General features: G+C 56.9%; 1 protein-coding gene across 1 annotated transcript in view; it reads right to left on the bottom strand.

Annotated features, from left to right (window-relative positions):
- Window positions 1–154: 154 nt before the first annotated feature.
- The window catches only part of AIF1L (allograft inflammatory factor 1 like), a 21,468-nt gene continuing 2,173 nt past the window's right edge, over window positions 155–19,449 (bottom strand). The window contains exons 2-6 of the mRNA XM_006164350.2: window positions 19,337–19,398; window positions 9,899–9,965; window positions 7,699–7,740; window positions 4,693–4,855; window positions 155–2,951 (exon numbers count right to left, since the gene is read on the bottom strand). Coding sequence (XP_006164412.1) covers window positions 2,864–2,951; window positions 4,693–4,855; window positions 7,699–7,740; window positions 9,899–9,965; window positions 19,337–19,398 — 422 coding nt within the window. The 3' untranslated portion in view covers window positions 155–2,863. The remainder of the gene's footprint in view (window positions 2,952–4,692; window positions 4,856–7,698; window positions 7,741–9,898; window positions 9,966–19,336; window positions 19,399–19,449) is intronic.

Below are 19,449 nucleotides of genomic sequence, written 5' to 3' on the forward strand. Positions count from 1 at the left end.
CTGCCGTGAGTTTAAGCCACTGGGTCCAGGTCTTGAACCACAGTCGAATGCATGGGAGTCCAGCAACATAGCTGTTATGCCAGCTGCTGGTCCTTGCCAGCTCTTAACTTGTTGAGCCCAAACCATCCCCAAAATACACCAGTTGAGACATTGGTAAGTTTGTCTGGTTTATTTTCAATCTGTAGGAATGCTATCCCACCCCACACACACTCTCACACACGCACACACACATACTTCATCCACCTAAATTTGCCCGACAAACTCCTTTGAGTCACAAGGACAAAGCCATACTTGGCAGTCCCCACATTGCTGGTTACATTAGTTAGATTTGGTCTTTCAGAAAGAAGACAGTGGAAGTCCCAAGAAGCTAAGTCTTTAGGAAAGAGAAATAAGCCCTAGAGCCAATGGCCACAACCTGAAATACATACAGACCCCCTGCCCTTTTCAAGGACCACTCTTAGGACCCTCTTCCCTCAAGGGTTGAGTTATAAGAAATGGTGAAGTGAAAAATGGGGTTTCCCAGGCACCCTGATCCAGTGAGAACCCACTTTCTTGCCTTTCCCAGAAGCTGGGGACACACCTCCTTGCTCTCCCTGAAGGAAGCTTCCTGCAGTCTAGTAAACTGGAACCCACTGAAATAAGCCTGGCCGGGTCTGTGCTCCCCAAGCGAGGGACAAGCACGTGTGTTGACTAGTGAAGGAAGGTCTTATCCTCAGAGGTCTCAGCCTGTCCCAGAGCAGTGAGTGGGGACAGATGACTGCCAATTACCTAAGGGTCCTGGAGATGGGAGGGAGACAAAGGAGCAAGATTTTACATTGACAGGGAGGAATGTTTTGCTGGGGTTTAAACTTCAACTAGACCCATGTACTTGAAACAGTTCTTTAGGCTGAAGATCAACCAGTCATGGCCAAATAATCTTGCTGCTGAGCTGGTTGAGACCACATTAACCCAGCCTGGTTATTTCCTGCTGCCTGAGTTGCTTCACTCCCTCAAGCTGTTGTAGAGCCTTGATCAGGGCTCACGCTGGCTCCAGCCTTCAACAGGCCCCAGTCCTTTCCACCGAAAGTTTCTCAAAGGCTTCAAGACTCTGGCACAGGCAGGGCCCCCAGGACTGCAGGGCAATCACCTAACACCCTTTCCTGACATTCATCTCGTTGTCATTGATTTCCTCACTAGACTCTAAATTCCATGAGAATGTCCATTTCACTGCTGGGTTCTTAACTCTAGGCTTACAGCAGATGCATAATAAATATGTTCAGTGAATAGCGTGTCAAAGTCCAAGCAGGCAGAGTAAGGGACTCCCAGGCCTAGGCAGGATTAAGACTGAGGTCCCAGTTCAGCCAAGATGGGGCCCAGGTTGACATCTTCCAGCCTGAGTGCTGAGAAGTGGCTCTTGGAAGCTTGGCCAAGAAGCAATAGGGAAGGTAGAACTGCAGGGGCAAGCCTGGTCCTGGCCCGGACCCTAATGCAGGCTTGGAGACACTGGGGATGGTGAGTCTCGGCACAGGCTCTTCAATGCGCATGAACCCTTCCCCCAGGGTTGCCCCAGGAGATGGTCCCTGCCTGTTTCCATCACTGACCCAGGCAGTCCAAGGCGGAGATGAAGTGAGGGCCCAGGACCTGAGCACGGGCTCCAGTCCAGATGCCCGTCTCCAGACTCACTCCTGACCTCGGGCAGGCACTTAATCCCTGTGGGCCACCAGTTCCCTCATCTGAGAAAGACAGGACTGGCCCAGCTCACCTACAGGGCGGATTAAGGCTCTGAAATATGTGAGAGAGGACACAGGTGAGGCCGGTCCAATCCCAAGCTCGAATTTTGAGCGAATTGGAAAGGAGAGTTACACAGTGGATGCGGCAAGTGTCACAACAGAGGCAGGACTTAAAGCTCATAGTAGGTGGTCAATAAATACCTGTTGAGTGAACAAGTGAATGAATGGATGGACAAATGGCATGAGAGTGGGAAGGCAGACGAGGTAAGCACAGGTTTCAAGCAGACCGGGATCAGAAAGGCAACCTCCTATTTTGCTCAGCTCTTGGCTCAACAGCGATGCTGCCTTTTTGCCATGAGCATTGTATTCTCATCCTCCCAAGTCGGTGCCCTCATACCCTCCCTAAAAGGCAGGGCTGCACTGAGCTGAAGCCCAAGGCCCTGGGCCTCACCTCAACCTCCAAAGCCTTTCTCAGCCTCAGTAAGACGGTGGGGCTGCACCCTTCCTCGGAGCCGTCTATAATGGTGTGGTCAGGGGTTCCTTCCAGTGCCCTCTTAAAGGGTTCAAGTTACTCAGCTCCTTTCCTTCCCACCTTGTGTCCCATTGTGAGGATGAGGAGAGGTAGGGACTAAGGGGGTTGGCTGGCATGGTGGGGCACTGAGTGCCACATCCTGGACCACCCCAGAGTGCTTGGACCAGAGTCGTCCAAGGAAAGACTAATGAAGCTCCGCAGCCTCGTCCCTACTCCAGGATCTTCTGAAAGTGGGCTGGGGCCCTCGCCAGTGCCAGGCCAGCGGGACTGAACTGGGCTTGGATTCCTGGAAGGATGGACAGTGCTGGTTCTAAGCATTGGGAACAGGTGTCCAGCCTCTCTTGACCCCATCCCTCCAGCTTTTGTTTGATGTCAACCCTTCTGCATGGGGGGTAGTGAGGAGAAAGAGAGAAAGGGAACCCGAGGCTCAGGACTGCCTGACCCTGAGCCCCTTTAAGGCAGACAATTTGTGCTTCACAAAGAGATCACCGATTCTGCTGATGAAATAAACAAACCTACAACAACCTAACCAACAAATAAGACGAATCACGATGAATGGGGAGGGGCATCAAGATCAGGAGGGAGCAGCAGGGGCGGGGCCAGGGAAGTCCAGGTGGGGCCCTCAGGGCAGGCTAGCGATGTCTCTCTCTGGAGGAGGGCCAGCTGGCTTGGGGTTGCTCTCGTTGGCTTTTCCTTCAAACATCATGACCCTAGTCGGGAGATGGAGACATGGAAATAAACAGGATTAGGGCTCCTTCCTCATGTAGGGGAGGGTCATCCCAGCCTTCATGTCTGCAGGGTCCTCGACTTCATGCCCTGAAATCTATTCTCTGCTGGGATCCTTGCAGCTGCCCGAGATGACGGCTGTGAGGACGGGCTGCAAGTCCCATTTTCCAGAGGAGGAAGCTGAGATGCACAGTGGTGATGTGAGCCTCAGCACCACGGGCAGCCCAGGGCAGAGCCAGGGTGGGACCCCAGGGTCCTGATATGGGGGCTGCGTGCCTTCCCAGCTGTGCTTCCTAGAGCAGGCTGAGCAAGGCTGGGCTGTGGCTCTGCTTGAAACCCCTGCAGGCCAGCCGGGGCACGGTGGTTAAGGCGGTTGGATCCCACAGGGCCACTGCACGGTCGGAGTCCCAGACCCGGGGGGCTTGAGAAACACAGCGCATTAGTGTGTGCCCAGAACCCTGAAAGGAGAGGTGGAAAGAAACTGCAGAGGGACCATCCCATGGGGTACTCTCTCCTTTTCTCGCTCGCTCTCTCGTGAGTGTATGCACTCTCTGTAAATTAAAAACAACAACAAAAACTTCAGGTCTTCAAAAATGCCCCACCACCCTGAGAGTAGTCTAGAGGGAGGAGGACAGGAGAGTCGGTTGTGCGCGTTGCATGGGAATGCATCCTGAGAAATGCATTCTTAGGCATTTTGTCCCGTGCAAATGAGAGCTCCCTCCCAAGACCTCGGGGCAGATCCTACACCCTGGGCTGGACGCACTCTCACGGGACCACCAGCCTGCCAGCAGTCTGCCACTCACTGACACATCGTGTCACTGGATCTGAAGGCCAGCCCTGCCATGGCCCAGGTAGGTGACCAGCAGGACACTTGACCTGACCCTCAGCCTTCTGCCTCCAGGTGGGGGCACCACAGGCTCTGGCTGGGTTGAAACACAGGCTCCTGAGACAGGCTTAGCCTCCAGGGCCCCGTGAACTCCTTTGTAAAATGAGACAAGTATACGCTTCCTCCATACTTAAAAAAAAAAAGGAAAGAAAGATTGAAATGTGAGTCTTGTTTCATAAAAGCCAAGTGCGTGTCTTTTTCATCTCTGACAAATGAGGATGAGACTCGAGAGAACCTCCCTAACGCTCTGCAGCGGCTATAGCTCCAATGCGCTAGTTTGGCTCTGTCTGTTAGGCACGGGCTGGACTATGGTTTGTCATCTCACTGGCTCTCAGCACGGCACTTCCCGGAGGACGCGTCCCCTCGGCACAGCACTTCCCGGAGGGTATGTCTCATCATCCCTATTTCAGATGGAGACACAGGCTCACAGACCTGAAGTGACCTGTCCAGGGTTCAGTCACAGCAATAGCATGAAGGTTCGAATCCTACCTCCCTCTAGAGCCTATGTTAATCCCATTTTATGCTCACAACCACCCCACGTGTTCGATTTGCCTCTGTAATGAGGAGACGGCTCAGAAGTACAACCCCCTGGCCATCCTCATCGCAGTTGCCAGTGGCCTTGACTCCACCCGACCCCCGCGGTAGCGCGTTTCTCCTGGGGGTGCGTGTAACTTGAGCATTTGCCAGGCAGGAGACAGGGCTCAGAACAAACTCATACCGCGCCCCGCAGTCACGCGATGAGAGACCTACGGACTGGAAGTGGCGGGGCGCCCCCAGCCAGGGGCCTCTCTACAGAGGAGCTGCTTTCAGGGGCCCAGCAGTGACGAGGCGGTACTCACAGCTTGAGCACAGCAGACCGTCTCCCCAGCATCATATTCACAAAGTCTCGGTAGGAGATGGTGTCACTGACCCCACCTGTCACCTCGGAGATCATCTTCTTCATCTCTAGGTGGGTCTTGGGGACTCCAAGCTTCTCCATCATCCTCTTTAAAGACATCAGGTCTGTGGGAGGGGGGATCAAACCAGTTCGGTGGAAACAGGCGGGTGGAGGGGCTGAGTAGGAAAGTGGGAAAGCTCCACCCTGCCCCATGCCCAGAAGTCTGGTGGAAGACCCCTCCCTGGAGTCTGCAGTCAATGGTGTTGCTCCTCTAGGGAGGATGATCCCATCATAGCCTTCCTATTTTCCCCAGAGGCAGTGTAGACTAGTGGTTAGGGACCTCAGCTTTTAGAGGCAGACAGACTTGGGTTGGACGATCCCTGGCTGTGGGACCTGGGGCAAACGACTCAACCTCTCTGAACGTCTGCTCCCTCATTGGTAGAAAACGCTGACGTGCTCCTTTGGGGCCCCAGTGCAGAGCAGGTGCTCAGTAACTACTATTTACACCACTACTGCCATCTCTGCTGGCCCCTGTGGCTACGGGGCGCTATGGGCCATTTCCCTCCCCCTCGGAGTCAGTGCCCAGCAATGTAGGGTCAGGGAGCTGGTTGGACCCTGGGCACTGAGTCACCCTCCTGGGTGCCAGATGACTGAGGACTTCTCCACACCTGCCTATGACGGCAGTCCTACCCTGCTGTCCTAGGGCCCCGCTGAAAGGAGGAAGCAGAGCAGGAAAACCAACAAAAGAACAAAATTCCAGAAAAACAAGGGAGGCACCAAAAAGTCACTAAACCCAAGGGGTTGCTGCCTCTGGCCTCCTGGCTCCGGCCAACCAAGCTCTGAGGTCGTTTCCTTGGGATTGTTCCTTATCGAACAATGGATCAGCAAAGGCTCGGCAAAGGTTGCGGCAGTGGGGGTGGAGCTGAGGCTGCTTGAGGGCCGTGGGCACTCACCCGAGAGGCAGGGCGGGCGGGCTGGCTTGGTGCCAGGCCCGAAGGTGCCAGGGTGTCCAGGGCATTTCAAAAGAGCTGGGCACCTTCTACAGGAGCAAGCGAAAGCACTCATACCCACCGCCAGCCAGACCCAACGGCAAGACCTTTCTGAAAGGCTATTTGGCAAAATGCTTCAGAAGCCTCCTAGCCACAATGTCTCATTGCCAAGAGTCACTCTGAGGAAACATCCAGCAACGTGGGCAGAGACTCATCACAGACGTGCTTCACAGGATTGTAATAACAGTCGAAATCGGAAGTCTTCTAAATGGTCGAGCTAAGGCATTGGCTGGGCAGACTCGTGCCCAGTCCATGAACGGAATGTGATGCAGCCATCAATTACATTGCAAAAGGAGAAAATCCATCATAAATCAAAACACTCATCATACATTAAATTAAGGGAAAAAAGTTCTGAAATGGCATAAAACACCAGTATGTGTGATTAGAACAAGAAGCAGAAGGAGATAAGCTAAAATGTTTATGACAGTTTCTGGGAGGTGGGAGGGGATGCATAGGTGGGTCTTCAAGAGTTCACGGAGGGGCCAGCAGGTGGTGAGGAGCTCAAGACAGCTGGATCCCATATGGCCGACTACACTGTTCGAGTCCTGAACCCACAGCCTGAAAAACACGCTGGGCATGTGTGTATGCATGTGCATGCGTGCCCAAAATCCCAAGAGGAGAATGGAGGAGAAGGGACTGCGGAGTGGCCATCGCCCCTGGGGGCTGATTTCTCACTTCCCCCCCTCTTGGGCTCTCTCCAGCCAGCGCGTATGCCCTACAGCGAGCCACTGGGTTGTCAGGAAAGTCATCATGCAAATTTGCACAGGAAAACAGAAAAACACGACACGACTTTCTCGACAACACAATTTTTTTAAAAAAAGGTAACGGAAAATGCCTATCATGAAAAAACTGTATGGATCTCAAAATTTTTTGCACCAAAATATAAATTCCAGGGGCCAGCAGATGGCATAGCGGTTATGTCAATTGACTCCCACATGGCTGACCACGGTTTGAGTCCTAGACCTGGTGGCTTGAAATTCATGATGGGACCATGTGCATGCGTACCCAAGATCCCAGGAGGAGAATGGAGAAGGGATTGTGGTGTGGTCATCCCCCCGGGAAGTGATTTCTCACTTTCCCTCTCACTGTCTCTGTCTCTGTCTTTCTCTCTCTCCTCCCAGCCAGTGTACATGCCCTAAGACAAAAACCTAAATATATATACATTTTTTCATTCTTTCCACAAACTTTTGAAGTCCTCTCGTATTTATTTTTGTGTTTTTGTTTCCCAATTTTTTACGATGAAAATGGATTAATTTCATAATCCTCAGTTTTTTTCCAAAAGAAAAGCTAACCAAAATATTCAAAAGAGAGAAGAAAGGGGAGAGGACAGAGTTCGGATGGACGCGCAGGCGACGGCAGCAACTCTGGAGGCGCAGGGTGAAGCAGAGGAGGCCACAGCTGGGCCCTGGGCCTGCTACTTAGCCACCAGCTCCCCCAGTCTGTCACCTTTCTGAGCCTCAGTTTCCTCGTCTATAAAATGGGGATGGCTGAGCTTGTTGGAGCGGCATTGGCAAAGATCAAACTACGGTCTCCCACCAGACGTGAATGCAGTGATGGGGCAGGGTTTGCAGCCCAGTGCCCCCACTGCATAGTGCAGTCACCTTCAGGACAGACAAGCTGTGGGCAAAGGGGACAGCAGCCCCCCGTACTGAGGGGTCAACTGCCTGCCTGTCCCTGAGTGGCCAGAGTGCCTCCAGCCCTGAGTCCTGTGGCACCTGGCATGGGGGGCTGTGGTGTGGGCAGGGGGCAGTGGGGGAGCAGCTAGGGCAGAAGCTGGCCATCGGGAAGCTTTGGGGCCTGTCCGTCACTCTGGGATGACCTGTGCCCCTCCCCAGGGCAGGTGGGTCGCTAGGCTGTTTGGTCCCTCCGTCGCCCACTCACCCAGCACCCTCCTCCCCAACACTCCAGGCCTCGCTCACCGATCTCGCCTTCGTTGTTCAGGTCAAACTCCATGTACTTCTCTGGAAACCACAGAGCAAAGCTGGTGTTAGTGCACAGCATCTCTCCCTGCGGGGACTAGAGACTCCCTGATGGCAACCAATGGGGTCCTGGGGTGCCCACGCTGTCTTCTCACCTACAGGTGGGCCTCAACATGGTCCCCATCATCTCGGCCGTGCCAGCTGCTGTCTGGAGGAAGTGTCCTCATGACCACACCCTCCCTGCAGCAGCATAAGCGAACAGGCCGCTCTGACCCTTGCTTCCTCCTGGGTGCCCCAGTGTGGCTGGCTGCATCTGGATCGGCTGCAAAGTGACCACAGGAGACCCTCGTCCCTGGAGATTCAACTCAGTGGGTTTGGGAGCCGGGGTGGGAGCAGACACTGGTGTGGGAACCAACAGGCTAAGTTCTCTGTGACCCAGAAGCGACCGAAAGGCCACAGGCTGCTCTAGCCCACAGAGGGACAGACAGCTTCCAGGGCTATGCAGACAGCCCCGACGTCACCTGCAGCCTAGGCTAACACTCCCTGACTGACCAAGGAAAGCCCCCACCAGCAGGGGAGGAATGCAAGCAATGAGCTCAGCACCTTCAGTGGAAGGCTGTGGCACGTGGACCGTGGCCTTGGCCAGGTCACCCTTGCCTCAGCAGAGCAGGATCCTCACGTCCGTTCTGTACCATGGAGCAGCCAGGTGGGAGAGCCAGGGTCCCTGGTGGCTGCAAGCACCCCACCTCTCCGTGTCCCTCTCGCCCAACCCCTCCAGCAGCTACCCCTCTGCCTGGAATGTCCTCCCAGAGCCCTCCTCAGCCTTCAGGGCTCCACTTTCTAAATGGGCCCCCTTGAGAATTTCGATCAGTTTCTCACCAAAGCATCTACTCTCGTTGGCTTCCTTCATATCTCCTGTTCTCCGTCCTGCCCCAGCCGAACACAGGCTGCTAAGGGCAGGTGCCACCTCGTGAGTTGGCCATGGCCCTCCCACCCAGAGGGGGCCTCACACACAGCAGGTGCTCACCCCTCCAAACCCTTCCTTTGGAGGCTAACTTTCTGTAGCTGCAATGCCACCCAAGGCACCCAGTCCCACGTGTATGGATGAAGACAAGTACAGTGACGAGACACCCCAGCCCCAGCCCCTGCTCCCAGAGCTGCCACTGAAGCAGGCCTCACTGGTACCAGAGAAGGGATGGACTGCTCTCCTTTGCCAAGCATCTGGGACTGGGACAGGGGCACCTTTTTCCCATTTGGAGCCACATCGACCTGTGTTCAAGTCCTAGCTCTGCCACAAGTGAGCTGTGTGACCTCAGTGTCACCGACCGACCTTCCTGAGCCTGAGTTTCTTCATGTAATTAGCATATGCCATGTCCTTGCTGGACACAGGGTGATTCAGGGAGCTCGTGACACAGACCAAGACATGCTTCACACAGGCTGGGCCCCCACAGCACCCGCCGCCGCGCTTGCTGGCCATCCGTCCCCAGCCTAAGGCCAGCTGAGCTGTCTGTGGTTGGAGGAGCACTTGGCAGCTTCTCTGCCTTGGAGCAGCGAGGATGCCACATTGCAAGCACTTAGGGGGAGGGGGGCGCCAAGATATTCTGTGTCCTCCTGCAAGGCCGGGGCTCCCATGCCCCAAGTGGATCCCCGGGGCAGGACAGGCGGGTCTGCCCACTCCTTATGGGCATGGCTCCTCTGCTTTCGAGCTGCTGGCTGGAAACCAGGCGCAAGGGACTGAACAGAGGGACCTTTATGCCGTCCCTCTCCGGGAGTGGGCTCCCAGGCCCTGTTTGCTTTTCATCCCGTGCTGCTGGGATTCAATGGGCAGAAACTCTGCCCCCTGCCCCACCGTGGCGACACAAACGTCCATTCTCCACAGGGGCTCCGGGGACGCTCCATGGTGGAGGGGGAGAGGCCAGGGCCGCTCACAAAGGGCTGATTGTGCACTGGGGCCCCGGGAACCAGCAGGGAAGCCAGGGAGAGGGGCAGGGCTGGGCTGGGCCTGCAGGCGAGGGGCCAGGGGCCACAGCAGGGAGGCAGGTGGAGGGGCCTGCCCCACCCCTCAGAAGACCCCCATCTTGAAGGCTGCCAGGAAGAGGGGCATTCTGGGTACAACAGGGCCGCAGCCCAGCCCCGTGGGGCTCAGCTGCGTGCAAGGGCTGAGACCAGCTCTGGGCGGCGGGCAGCCAGCCCAGCTTACCTTTGAAGGCAGCGAGCTTTTCTGGCAGGTTCTCTTCATCACTGTACTTCTGGTCACAGAGAAACTCCTAGAGTCGAGAGGACAGAGCGAAGGAGAGGGCAGAAGTCGCCCGCTGCACAGTGTTTCCTCTCCTGCCGGGAGGCCAGGCTTGACCTGGGATGCTCCAGCTTCTCTTCACCCCTCGGAGGTGCATCTGCACAGGCCACCCTGGGGTGGGAAGTTTGCTCTGCAGCTTGGGAGGGGCCTGAGGGCCGGCTCCAGAGGACAAAGCCCCTTCAGCCAATAACTGAAGTGCTGGAGGGGAGACCTGGGCCTCCCCTGCAGGGTACCCCGGCTCTGGGACCCATGGAGCTGAGCCTCAAAGCCAAGCAGCCCAGTCCCATCACTAACTCCTTAGGGTCCTGAGCAAATCTTGGTGCCTCCATTGCCTCATCTACCCAACAGGGATAACCAGTATGGTGACCTCAGTGGGCATGAGAACCCACTGAGGGCGTGAACGGTGCTCGGTAGAGAAGGAGCTCAGGAGGTAGGGGCGGTCGGATTACAGTCTCTGCTCTAGCCAGAAATGACTGTACGCTCTTGGCACCCGCTCACCTGCTTCCTCACCTGTAACCTTAAAGCCTGGCCCACCCTCCCCTCAGATGCTTGAGGAGACGCGAATGAAGCCTTTCTGAGCCAGAGGGCTGGGGTGGGGGTGTGGGGAGGGCCGGGCACCAACAAAAGCCTCCAGGGTGAGGGGCCAGCAGTTGGCATAATGGCTATGTTGCTGGACTCTCACGGAGCCAACCACAGTTCGCGTCCCGGACCCGGTGGCTTAAACTCATGCCAGGCGCTTGTGTGTGCGTGCCCAAGATCCCGAGAGGAGAATGGAGAAGGGATTGTGGCGTGGCCATCCCCCCTGGGGGGTGATTTCTCGTTTTCTATCTCTCTGTCTCTCTCTCTCTCTTTCTGGTGAGTGCACGTGCCCTATAGCAAAAACCTCTAAAAAAAAAAAAAAAAGCCTCCAGGGTGAAGCACTTACCCACGGAACCTCTTCCAGTCTCACAGGAGCCCCAAGAGGGAGCTACTATTATTATGCCCACTTTACAGATAAGGAAACTGAGGCTCATGCAGCCAGAGTTCCATCTCACTTAGAGCCTGTGTCCTTAACCCCAGCACTTAAAGATGGGAAGGTTCGGGCATTCGTCTGAGCTGGTCTCTAGCTCTAAAACAAAGCTGTCCGTGAGTGAGTGCCTGCCAGGCCAGGCCCCACACTGGGCATCTCACGTGCCTCGAGGTTAACCTTCTGGCAGCCCCAGGACCTGCACGATAGCTGAGGAGAGGGCATGCTCCCCTCCTGCACCCCCCTCTGCAGAGCCCCTCTCCTCTGCACCTCACTTTCCTCATTAGGAGCAGAGAGCACATGGGCATCGCTCCTCTAGGTGTCCACTGTTTGGAGGGACCACAGTGTACCCGCACTGTCAGGGGAGAACAGTGAGAAAGGTCTTTATTCTAAAATGACAGAACGCCCCTGTCTAAAAGGACGACCAGTGTGGTCCACATCCATCAGCCTATTTCCAAACTGCTCCCAGTTCCCACTGGACGGCCACAAAGCCTGTCCACACTCATGTCCTAGTCTGTGGCCAGAACTCCCCAAGGGATTTAGAGTGACGGGCCAGCAGGAGGCACAGAGGTTAAGGCGGCGGGATCCCACGTGACCTGAGTCCTGGACCCAGAGGCTTGAAGAACACACCCAGTGTGTGTGTAGGTGCCCAAAATCCCAAGAAGAGGAGTAGAAGGGATTGTGGTGTGGCCATTCCCTCAGGAGGTGACTTCTCACTTTCCTTCTCTCTCTCTCCGAAAGCTCTCCTCCCTAGCCGTGGTGTGGGTGTATTACTGCCACGCTCCTTGGGCACCATCCTCCCTGTTCATACACAGCATACAGCCTCCCCCTTCCCAGGAGCTCCCCCATATCCCTGTCCCATCTTAGCACTTAGCACTGCAAGCAACCGAGGTAGCCGGGAGTGGGCGGCAGAGTAAGACCTTCTGTGGCTTGTGGCTCTCCACTTTAACTCAGTCCCTGTGACAGTAGGGGACACCACCGCCAATGGTGGTGGGGGAGGGGTCTAAGTGGCCCCTCACTTTGGCAGACCTCACAGGTGGGACCTGAAGGGCCAGAGGCTAAATAACATGTGTCCCTAGTCCACAGACAGCTCAGGAAGCGCAGGCTGGTCTCGAACTCCAGGCCCTGCCCTCCTGTGGCTGGTCAGAGGGCAACCCCAGGCCATGGGGCCCAGTATGGCCACACCCTCCTCAAGGCCACTGTGTGTAGAGACTAGAGGGCACTCCGGATTGAACTCACACTTACTCTAAGGGCCCAAACTGGCAAATGCTTCAGCCACAGAATGACCAGGGCAGAGGAAGTAGCTGACCCGCTCATGCGTGGGTGGGCTGCCCTCCCTGGACTTAGGATAGCCATGCCTCCATGCCCTCGGGGGAGGGGGAGGTCCCATTGGCTGGGCCGGTAGACCTCCCCCTCCCAGCTTTGCATTCTTGGTTCCTGCTCATGCATAGCCATGGCCTCCCCCTCAGGCAGCCTCCCACATATCCCTGCCCTGTCTCAGGACACAGCCACGCCCACTGGGCAGGTGCCCCACATAAGAGCCCTGGGGGAGACAGAGACAAGTCACCCCAGATGTTTGGAAGAACAGCAAAAGAAATGAAAAGGGAGCAGGCTCCAGCCAGAATGCCTGGTTGGAACCCACTTAGTAGCTGTGTGAAAATTACATCACTTGTGCCTCAGTTTCCTTACCTGTGGAAAGGATAAGAAGATTAGATCTGGGACCAGCAGTTAGCGTAATGGCTATGTCATTGGACTCCCATGTAGTCGACCGCGGTTCGAGTCCCGGACCCAGGGGCTTAAAACACGCCTGGCGCGTGTGCAAGCGAGCCCAAGATCCTGAGAGGAGAATGGAGGAGAAGGGATTACAGAGTGGCCATTCCCCCTGGGGGGTGATTTCTCACTTTCTATCTCTCTGTTTCTCTCTGTCTGTCTGGCGAGCGCACGCGCCCTATAGCAAAAAACCTCTCCCCCTCACCCCCAAAAAAAGATTAGATCCAAGAACCAGCAGATGATGTAATGGTTACATTGCTGGACTCCCATGTAGTCGACTGTGGTTCGAGTCTCGGACCTGGTGGCTTAAATATCATGCTGGGCGCGTGTGTGTGCATATGTGCATGCCCAAGACCCTGAGAGGAGAATGGAGAAGGGAATGCGGCATGGCCATCTCTCTGGGGGTGACTTCTCATTTTCTGTCTCTCTGTCTCTGTCTCGCCGGCAAGCGCACGTGCCCTATAGCAAATATCTCTCTCTAAAATAACAAAAGGAGCGCAGCTCGATCGGTAGACTTGCCCTGAGCACTACAGCATATAAGCAAATATCCGTAAGGTGCTTCACAGAGCCTGGCGCTCCGCAAACACAAAGCAAGTGTTAGCTACTTCTCCCTACGGCTTCCTGACATTGACACAGTGAGCCATCACCCCCAGAGACCACCACCAACTAGTAAAGGGGCTTAGATGCCTCCCCCCCCCGACTTAGACCAGTTATGATTGATTTCTCCCTATTCTAGGTATCCCCACTTGATGGATGGGACAGCCAAGGGCCAGACAGGCCACTCAACTTCCTCACCATCACGAGGTTTTGTTTGTTTGCTTGTTTAGTTTGCTATAGGGCACATACGCTTGCTGAGAGAGCCGGGGAGGGCAAGGGGGAGTGAGAAATCACCCCCAGAGGGGAGGGCCACACTGCGATCCCTTCTCTTTTATTCTCCTCTCCGAACTGTTGGCACACATGTACACATACCCAGCATGATTTTCAAGCCACTGGGTCTGGGACCCAAACCACTTAGCCATGTGGGAGCCAGCACCTTAACCTTTTACACCACTTGCTGGCTCAGTGTTGTTGTTGTTATAGGGTGCAGGTGCTAGCTAGAGAGAGAATTCACACACACACACACACACACACACACACAGAGGGGATGGCCATGCTACAATCCCTCCTCTTCTACTCTCCTCTCAGGATTTCGGACAAACATGCACACACATACCAGGCATGTCCCCCAAACCACCCAGGTCCAGGACTCGAACTACACATTTGGCCATGTGGGATTCAGCCACCTTAACTACCATGGCACCAGCTGGCCCCAAGACGAGAAGTTTTAACAATTTAAGATCTACCTCCCTTCACCATCCCAGCCCCCTCCCTGCCCTGAACAAGGAGAAGGTGGCCTGGCCACAGGTGTCTGGGCACAGAAAGCCGATACTGGGCATTCATTTTCTTCCTGGGTGGCTACAGGAGCTTGTTTCAAAGGCCAAGGAACCACTCTAGCCCTCGAGAGACCACCTCCCTCTCCCAGACCAATCACTGTCCCAGAGGACTAGTTCTTCAGGCTGCAGGACCTGCCAGGGTGGAGGAGCAGGCATGAGAGCACAGGGGCCCCTGGGTTCCGAAAGCAGACGTTGATAAGCAGAGGAGCAAGTCTGGAGCCCCAGAGGCCTGCTCAGTCCCTGACCACGAGCCAGGAAATACAAGAACTGGGGGGCGACAACGGGCCGCTTATCATCTCTGAGGGCCAGAGTGTTCTCAGGTGAGACCTGGGGAGGTGGCAGAGCTGCGGAACCCAGAGAGGACCCTCAAAGCCTCCAGCTTGTCCTGTTCAAGCTGAGGAAACAGGCCCGGACGAGACTGTCTTGCCTGAAGTCACAAGGGCTGGAAATGCCTGTGACATAAACTTCCTGAGCACAGGATGTGCAGGGCGGTGTGTGGGACGTGGGTGGTTGAATCGGGTTGCCTGGGTTCTGATCCCAGCTCCGGCACTCCTTAGCTCTGTGGCCCTGGGAAACATGCTTTACCATTCTCTTCTTGTTTTTTAGAAATGTTTTTGCTGTAGGGCACATGTGCTTGCTGGAGAGACAGACAGATGAAGAGAGAGCACATGAGAAATCATGCACACGCACACACCTGGTGTGCTTTTCAAGCCACTGGGTCCAGGACTCTCAAACCGCACGGTAGACCATGTGGGATCCAGCTGCCTTAATCAGCATGCTATCAGCTAGCCCACTTTCCCATGCGTGGCCGCAGTTTCATCATCTGTAAAGGGGAACCTAATGATAGCCACTCCTGGCTAGGCGGCTGTAAGGCCGAGATGAGCTAGCTGTGCAGGAGAGCCTCGTCACTGGCACACTTACCAAGTGTTAGCGATTGTTATCACGCTGGGTTACGCCAATGCAAGCCACACCTGTGCACAGGGGCAACCCAGAGGAAGACCCACGCCTCTGCCCCTCATTATGTCACGAGGTCCTCCTGGTGAGCTTCAGCCCACTGGCCATCTCTCAAGACCAAGCACAGGGCCGGGGAGGGCGCCCACAGCCGCGTCTGCTCACTGCTGCTCACGGGGCCATCCACAGCCTCTGAGGCGCATCAGAATCCCCCGGAAGCCCCGCTGAGCCCCATCTAAGCGTTCACCCCCAGGAGGGCCTATTTCCAAGACCACCAGAGATCTGTGCGTCCTGCCCTCCAGTCTCTGCCGCCCACCCGCTCCTGCCCACATCACTCTCTCTGGGTTGGTACCTCTAGCACCTCCTCATGAACGCTTGCTCCTGGCCCTCCAGGTGTGGCTTTCTGAATTCGCTGCCGCAGGTTGTGGGGTGGGCAGATATCATCATCTTGGAGGCCATCCAAGGGCTGTTAGTTGAAGCCCTGGGCAAGAACCCCAGGGACAGTGGCACCTGACTCGGCCCACAGGCTCTTAAAGGGCCAGGACCAGGCCACAGATGCCCAGCGAGCAGCAGGAGCCTGTAACGTGCACCTGCAGGACAGCAAGCTCACATTGCCCGTGCAGCTCTGGGACACTGCCTGGACACTGCGTCCTCGCCAGCAGACCGGGCAGTTGAAGAAAAACACCCTACCAACTGCACGAATGAAACAGCCGCTGAAGAAATTCCACCTTCTGCTTCCTGTGACATGGCCACACCAAGGTCAAGACTGGCCAGACCTGCAGGGGACATTAAATCCTCAGAGGCTCACGTGGTCACTTAATCACCATCTCCCTTATAATATATTAAGGAAGAGCAAGCGAGACTGGTATCTGGCCATGCCAGCTGGGCACATTCAGCTGGGCAGGAACGCAGTGACACTGCCAGCTACACAGGAGAAGAGACACACCTGTGTTGCGGCCTGGGTCAGGTCTCAGAGGACCCCCTGCCGGGGGAGAGGCTGGGGATATACACCGCCTGGGCAGAGATACGTAGCCTACGCTGCCCAGCCCTCCCATTAGGCTGGCACGTGGGCTCCTCCATGCGCAGGGAATACTGAGTGCCCTCCACTCGACCCAGGAGGACTGGGACATCAGGACAGGGGCCAAAGATCCTTATCCACATAAGCAAGAGAGGCCTGTCAACACTAGGCTGAGGCCACCTGGTGGATAGAGGCCAGGGCGGGCCACAGGCAGTGTCTAGGGTCAGACCTGGTTTGAATCCAGGTTCTGCCACTTCCTGGCTGGGTAACCTCAGGTCACTTCAGCTGGTTGAGCCTCCATTTCCTCATCTCTAAAATGGGAGTCATGGCGATCCCGTCACACGGGGATGTTGGCGGGTTCACGCTGGGCCTCAGTCTAACAGAGACCTCTGTTGAGAGACACTCCGGGCACAGAGCGGAGCCACTGCTTTACCGAGGTAGAGACCCTGGCTGCTGATGGCTCTGCTGCTCTTGCAGCCTCCCGGGCACACCGAGGAACTGCCCACCCAGCCCTGTTGCTTCTCTCTGTCCCTGTGGGAAGCTGGAGGAAATCTCACCCATTGCCATATAAGGCCAGGCCCGGCTGGCCAGGGTCACCTACCATGCCATCGGGGCGCGGGGAATGTCAGCTATGTGGGGGGAGTAGGAGGCGCTCGCTGGCCCAGCCCGCTCCAGTAGTGCTGATACGTACACATGCGCGTGCATGCACACACACAGGTCGGACACCCACAGAAAAGGCCCCACCACGCTCAAGGCTTGCAAGAATGAGCTTAACCCTTGACTGCTCAGACGCAGGTGATTTGCCCCAGCTCGGTCTCATGTTCTGTAAAATGGGAACACGAGTACCTACCTCTCAGGGTAGGCAGAGCAGCCCTGCCGCCCTCTGGACACTGGCCTGCACCAGGGAAGAAGTAACTGGGTGGCCCGTGACTGGGCACAGCAGCAGCCATGCAGTCCCCACACCTGGCTTCTTGCTTCGGAGGGGCCACAGGGCAGCTCCTTGGTATCCCCACTCCGGTGGGGCAGTGAAGCTGCACCCCAAAGGAAGACGGAGCACACTGCCAACACAGTTCACTCTTGAACCCACCCAACCCAAGATCTCCCCACTGCAGTGGCCATGGGTGAGCCAGACTCAGCCCCCACGCAGAGCAGCTCACCCAGAACAGGTAGAGGGACTGCGGAGCTCTGTTGTTTGTTGCAGGGACTCGAGGGGGTCACAGGCCAGAAAGACGAAGCCTCTGCCAGGCTGAACGATCCTAAAGGAGTTTCCACTCCTGCCCCCCGAGTCCCCAAACGATAGCACTCATGACAGCGGCCAGCCCAGTGCTCCCGCAGCCTACCTCCCTGGAAACCCAACACCCTGAAGACCATCATCCTTTCCAGAGGGAGCTCAGAGGAGGCTAGCGATTTACCCGAGGTCACGGTGCCCCGCTGCCCATCGTGTGCCCCGAACTGTGGTAGGTCGCCTCAGCCTGCCGTGTTGGGGAGAAGCTCAGGCTGTTTGATCCTGCCATCCCCACCCCAGACCCGGGAGCTGACGACAGCCTGGGCTCACATGGTGGGTCTCAGAACAGTTCTCCACAGGGAAGGGACACAGGCTGGGGCTCACCCCTGGCTCCTGTGTACCCTGGGGCCAGCTGCTCGCCCTCTCTGGTGCCGGAGTCCTGAGAGACCACAGCCCCTTTCTCCTCACCTTCCCCAGTCCCAGCCCTGTCCAGACCGCCTGAGAGCTGCAGCACCCCCCTTTCTGAAGTCAGCCAGTCCACTCCCTTAAACACCCGTAGCCTCCCCCCACGGAAAGCCCCAGGCGTTCTCAGCTCTTCTGGCTTCAGCTATGGGGTCAGCTCGCCCATTTCCAGCTGTCTCTGGCTCAGGGTCCTGCTGGCCAAGGGCGGATTCAGCTGGCTCAGGACCCACCAGGCCAAATGGTATGAGGTCAGGGTCCTGGGCTCTAGTCCAGAGGGCACGAGTGGCCAAGCCTGGGGCTGGGCTGGCGCAGAGTGGACCCTGAGAGGCCCAGCCTGACATCCAGGCGACCCTTCAGCTGTGCTCATGATGGCCCCGAGAGGCGGGGCAGGGGTGGTGAGCTCACTGCAGGGACCCTGAGATCCCCAGGCTCTCCATGGGACCCCCAGGAGCAGAGGAATGAAACAGGCAGGCTGCCTAGTTCTCGGCAGTCCAAGAAAACAGAGCAGTGGACTGCAAGTGAGAGAAGACGCTAGACCACGCCCTAGCCCTGGACCCACCTCCGGGTCTCCACCACCGCTCTGGGACCTGCCAGCTTCCCATTGGAGACTCTGATCTGGATTCAGACCCTGGGTGTCCAGCCCAGGGATGCCCAGCTCAGTTTCAGCGGGCATGCCTCGGCCACCAGGTAAGGTAGGAAGGTGCCTCAGTCCTCGGAAGGAACTCCAATGCCAGCCATGATGGACTACGCACAGACATGCCTCTCTTGCTGAGCTCTGAGGTGAGGGGCCCTCACAGAAGACCACACAGCCAATATGCAGTGGGGCCAGAGCCCAGCCCCGGCCTTGGGGACCCTAAAGCCCTGGGAATGAACTGCCTTTTAGCTTTGCTTCACCAGTTCAGACAGGGCGTGACACCTCCCCTATCTCCTAGGATCCAAGTGGGCATGAAGCAAAGTTGCAGTGGCTCCCATCGTGTCTGGCCACCGCCGGCCGGAAGGACTTTATGGGCCACCAGGACCTCAGGCAACCTGTCCTAAAGCAGGAGAGAAGGCAGTCGTGTGCCTGGCCCTGGGGGAGGGGCGCGACAGGAGACCGCGTGCCAACCCTGCCTGTGTCCAGGGCCGAGAGCATGCCTGGGGGTCCCTTCCTGCCCGCCAAATCCCTGTGCTGGTCCCCACCCACCAGGGTGCTCGGCCAGCAGGGAGCCCGCAGCCCGACTGGCCCCAGGCCGGCAGGGGCCCCACCCCCCCAGTCAGAGAGTAACAACTTGCAACCGGAGACGCCAGGACAGAGCAGAGGTGGAGACAGACCTGCCAGGCTGAGAGACAGGGCTGGGGGCGGAGGGAGGCAACTGGGGGAAGTCCGGGGGAAGGGGAGAGGGGAGGCCCCCTATTCGGCGGGCACGGACTCGCAGACCGAGGTGGCACCGCGGGGCGCGGCGCGGCGACCGGACGCTGCGCTGGGCGGCGGGCTTACCCGGTTGATCTCGGCCAGCCTCCTCTCCTGCCGGGCTTTGAGCAAGCCGAACGCCTTCCCTCCTGGAGGAGACAAAGAGGCGGCCCCGGAAGACGGGGGCCCCCCCGGCCGCG

This window comes from Tupaia chinensis, unplaced genomic scaffold (genome assembly GCF_000334495.1).
Source record: "Tupaia chinensis unplaced genomic scaffold, TupChi_1.0 Scaffold143602_1, whole genome shotgun sequence".
NCBI lineage: Eukaryota > Metazoa > Chordata > Mammalia > Scandentia > Tupaiidae > Tupaia > Tupaia belangeri.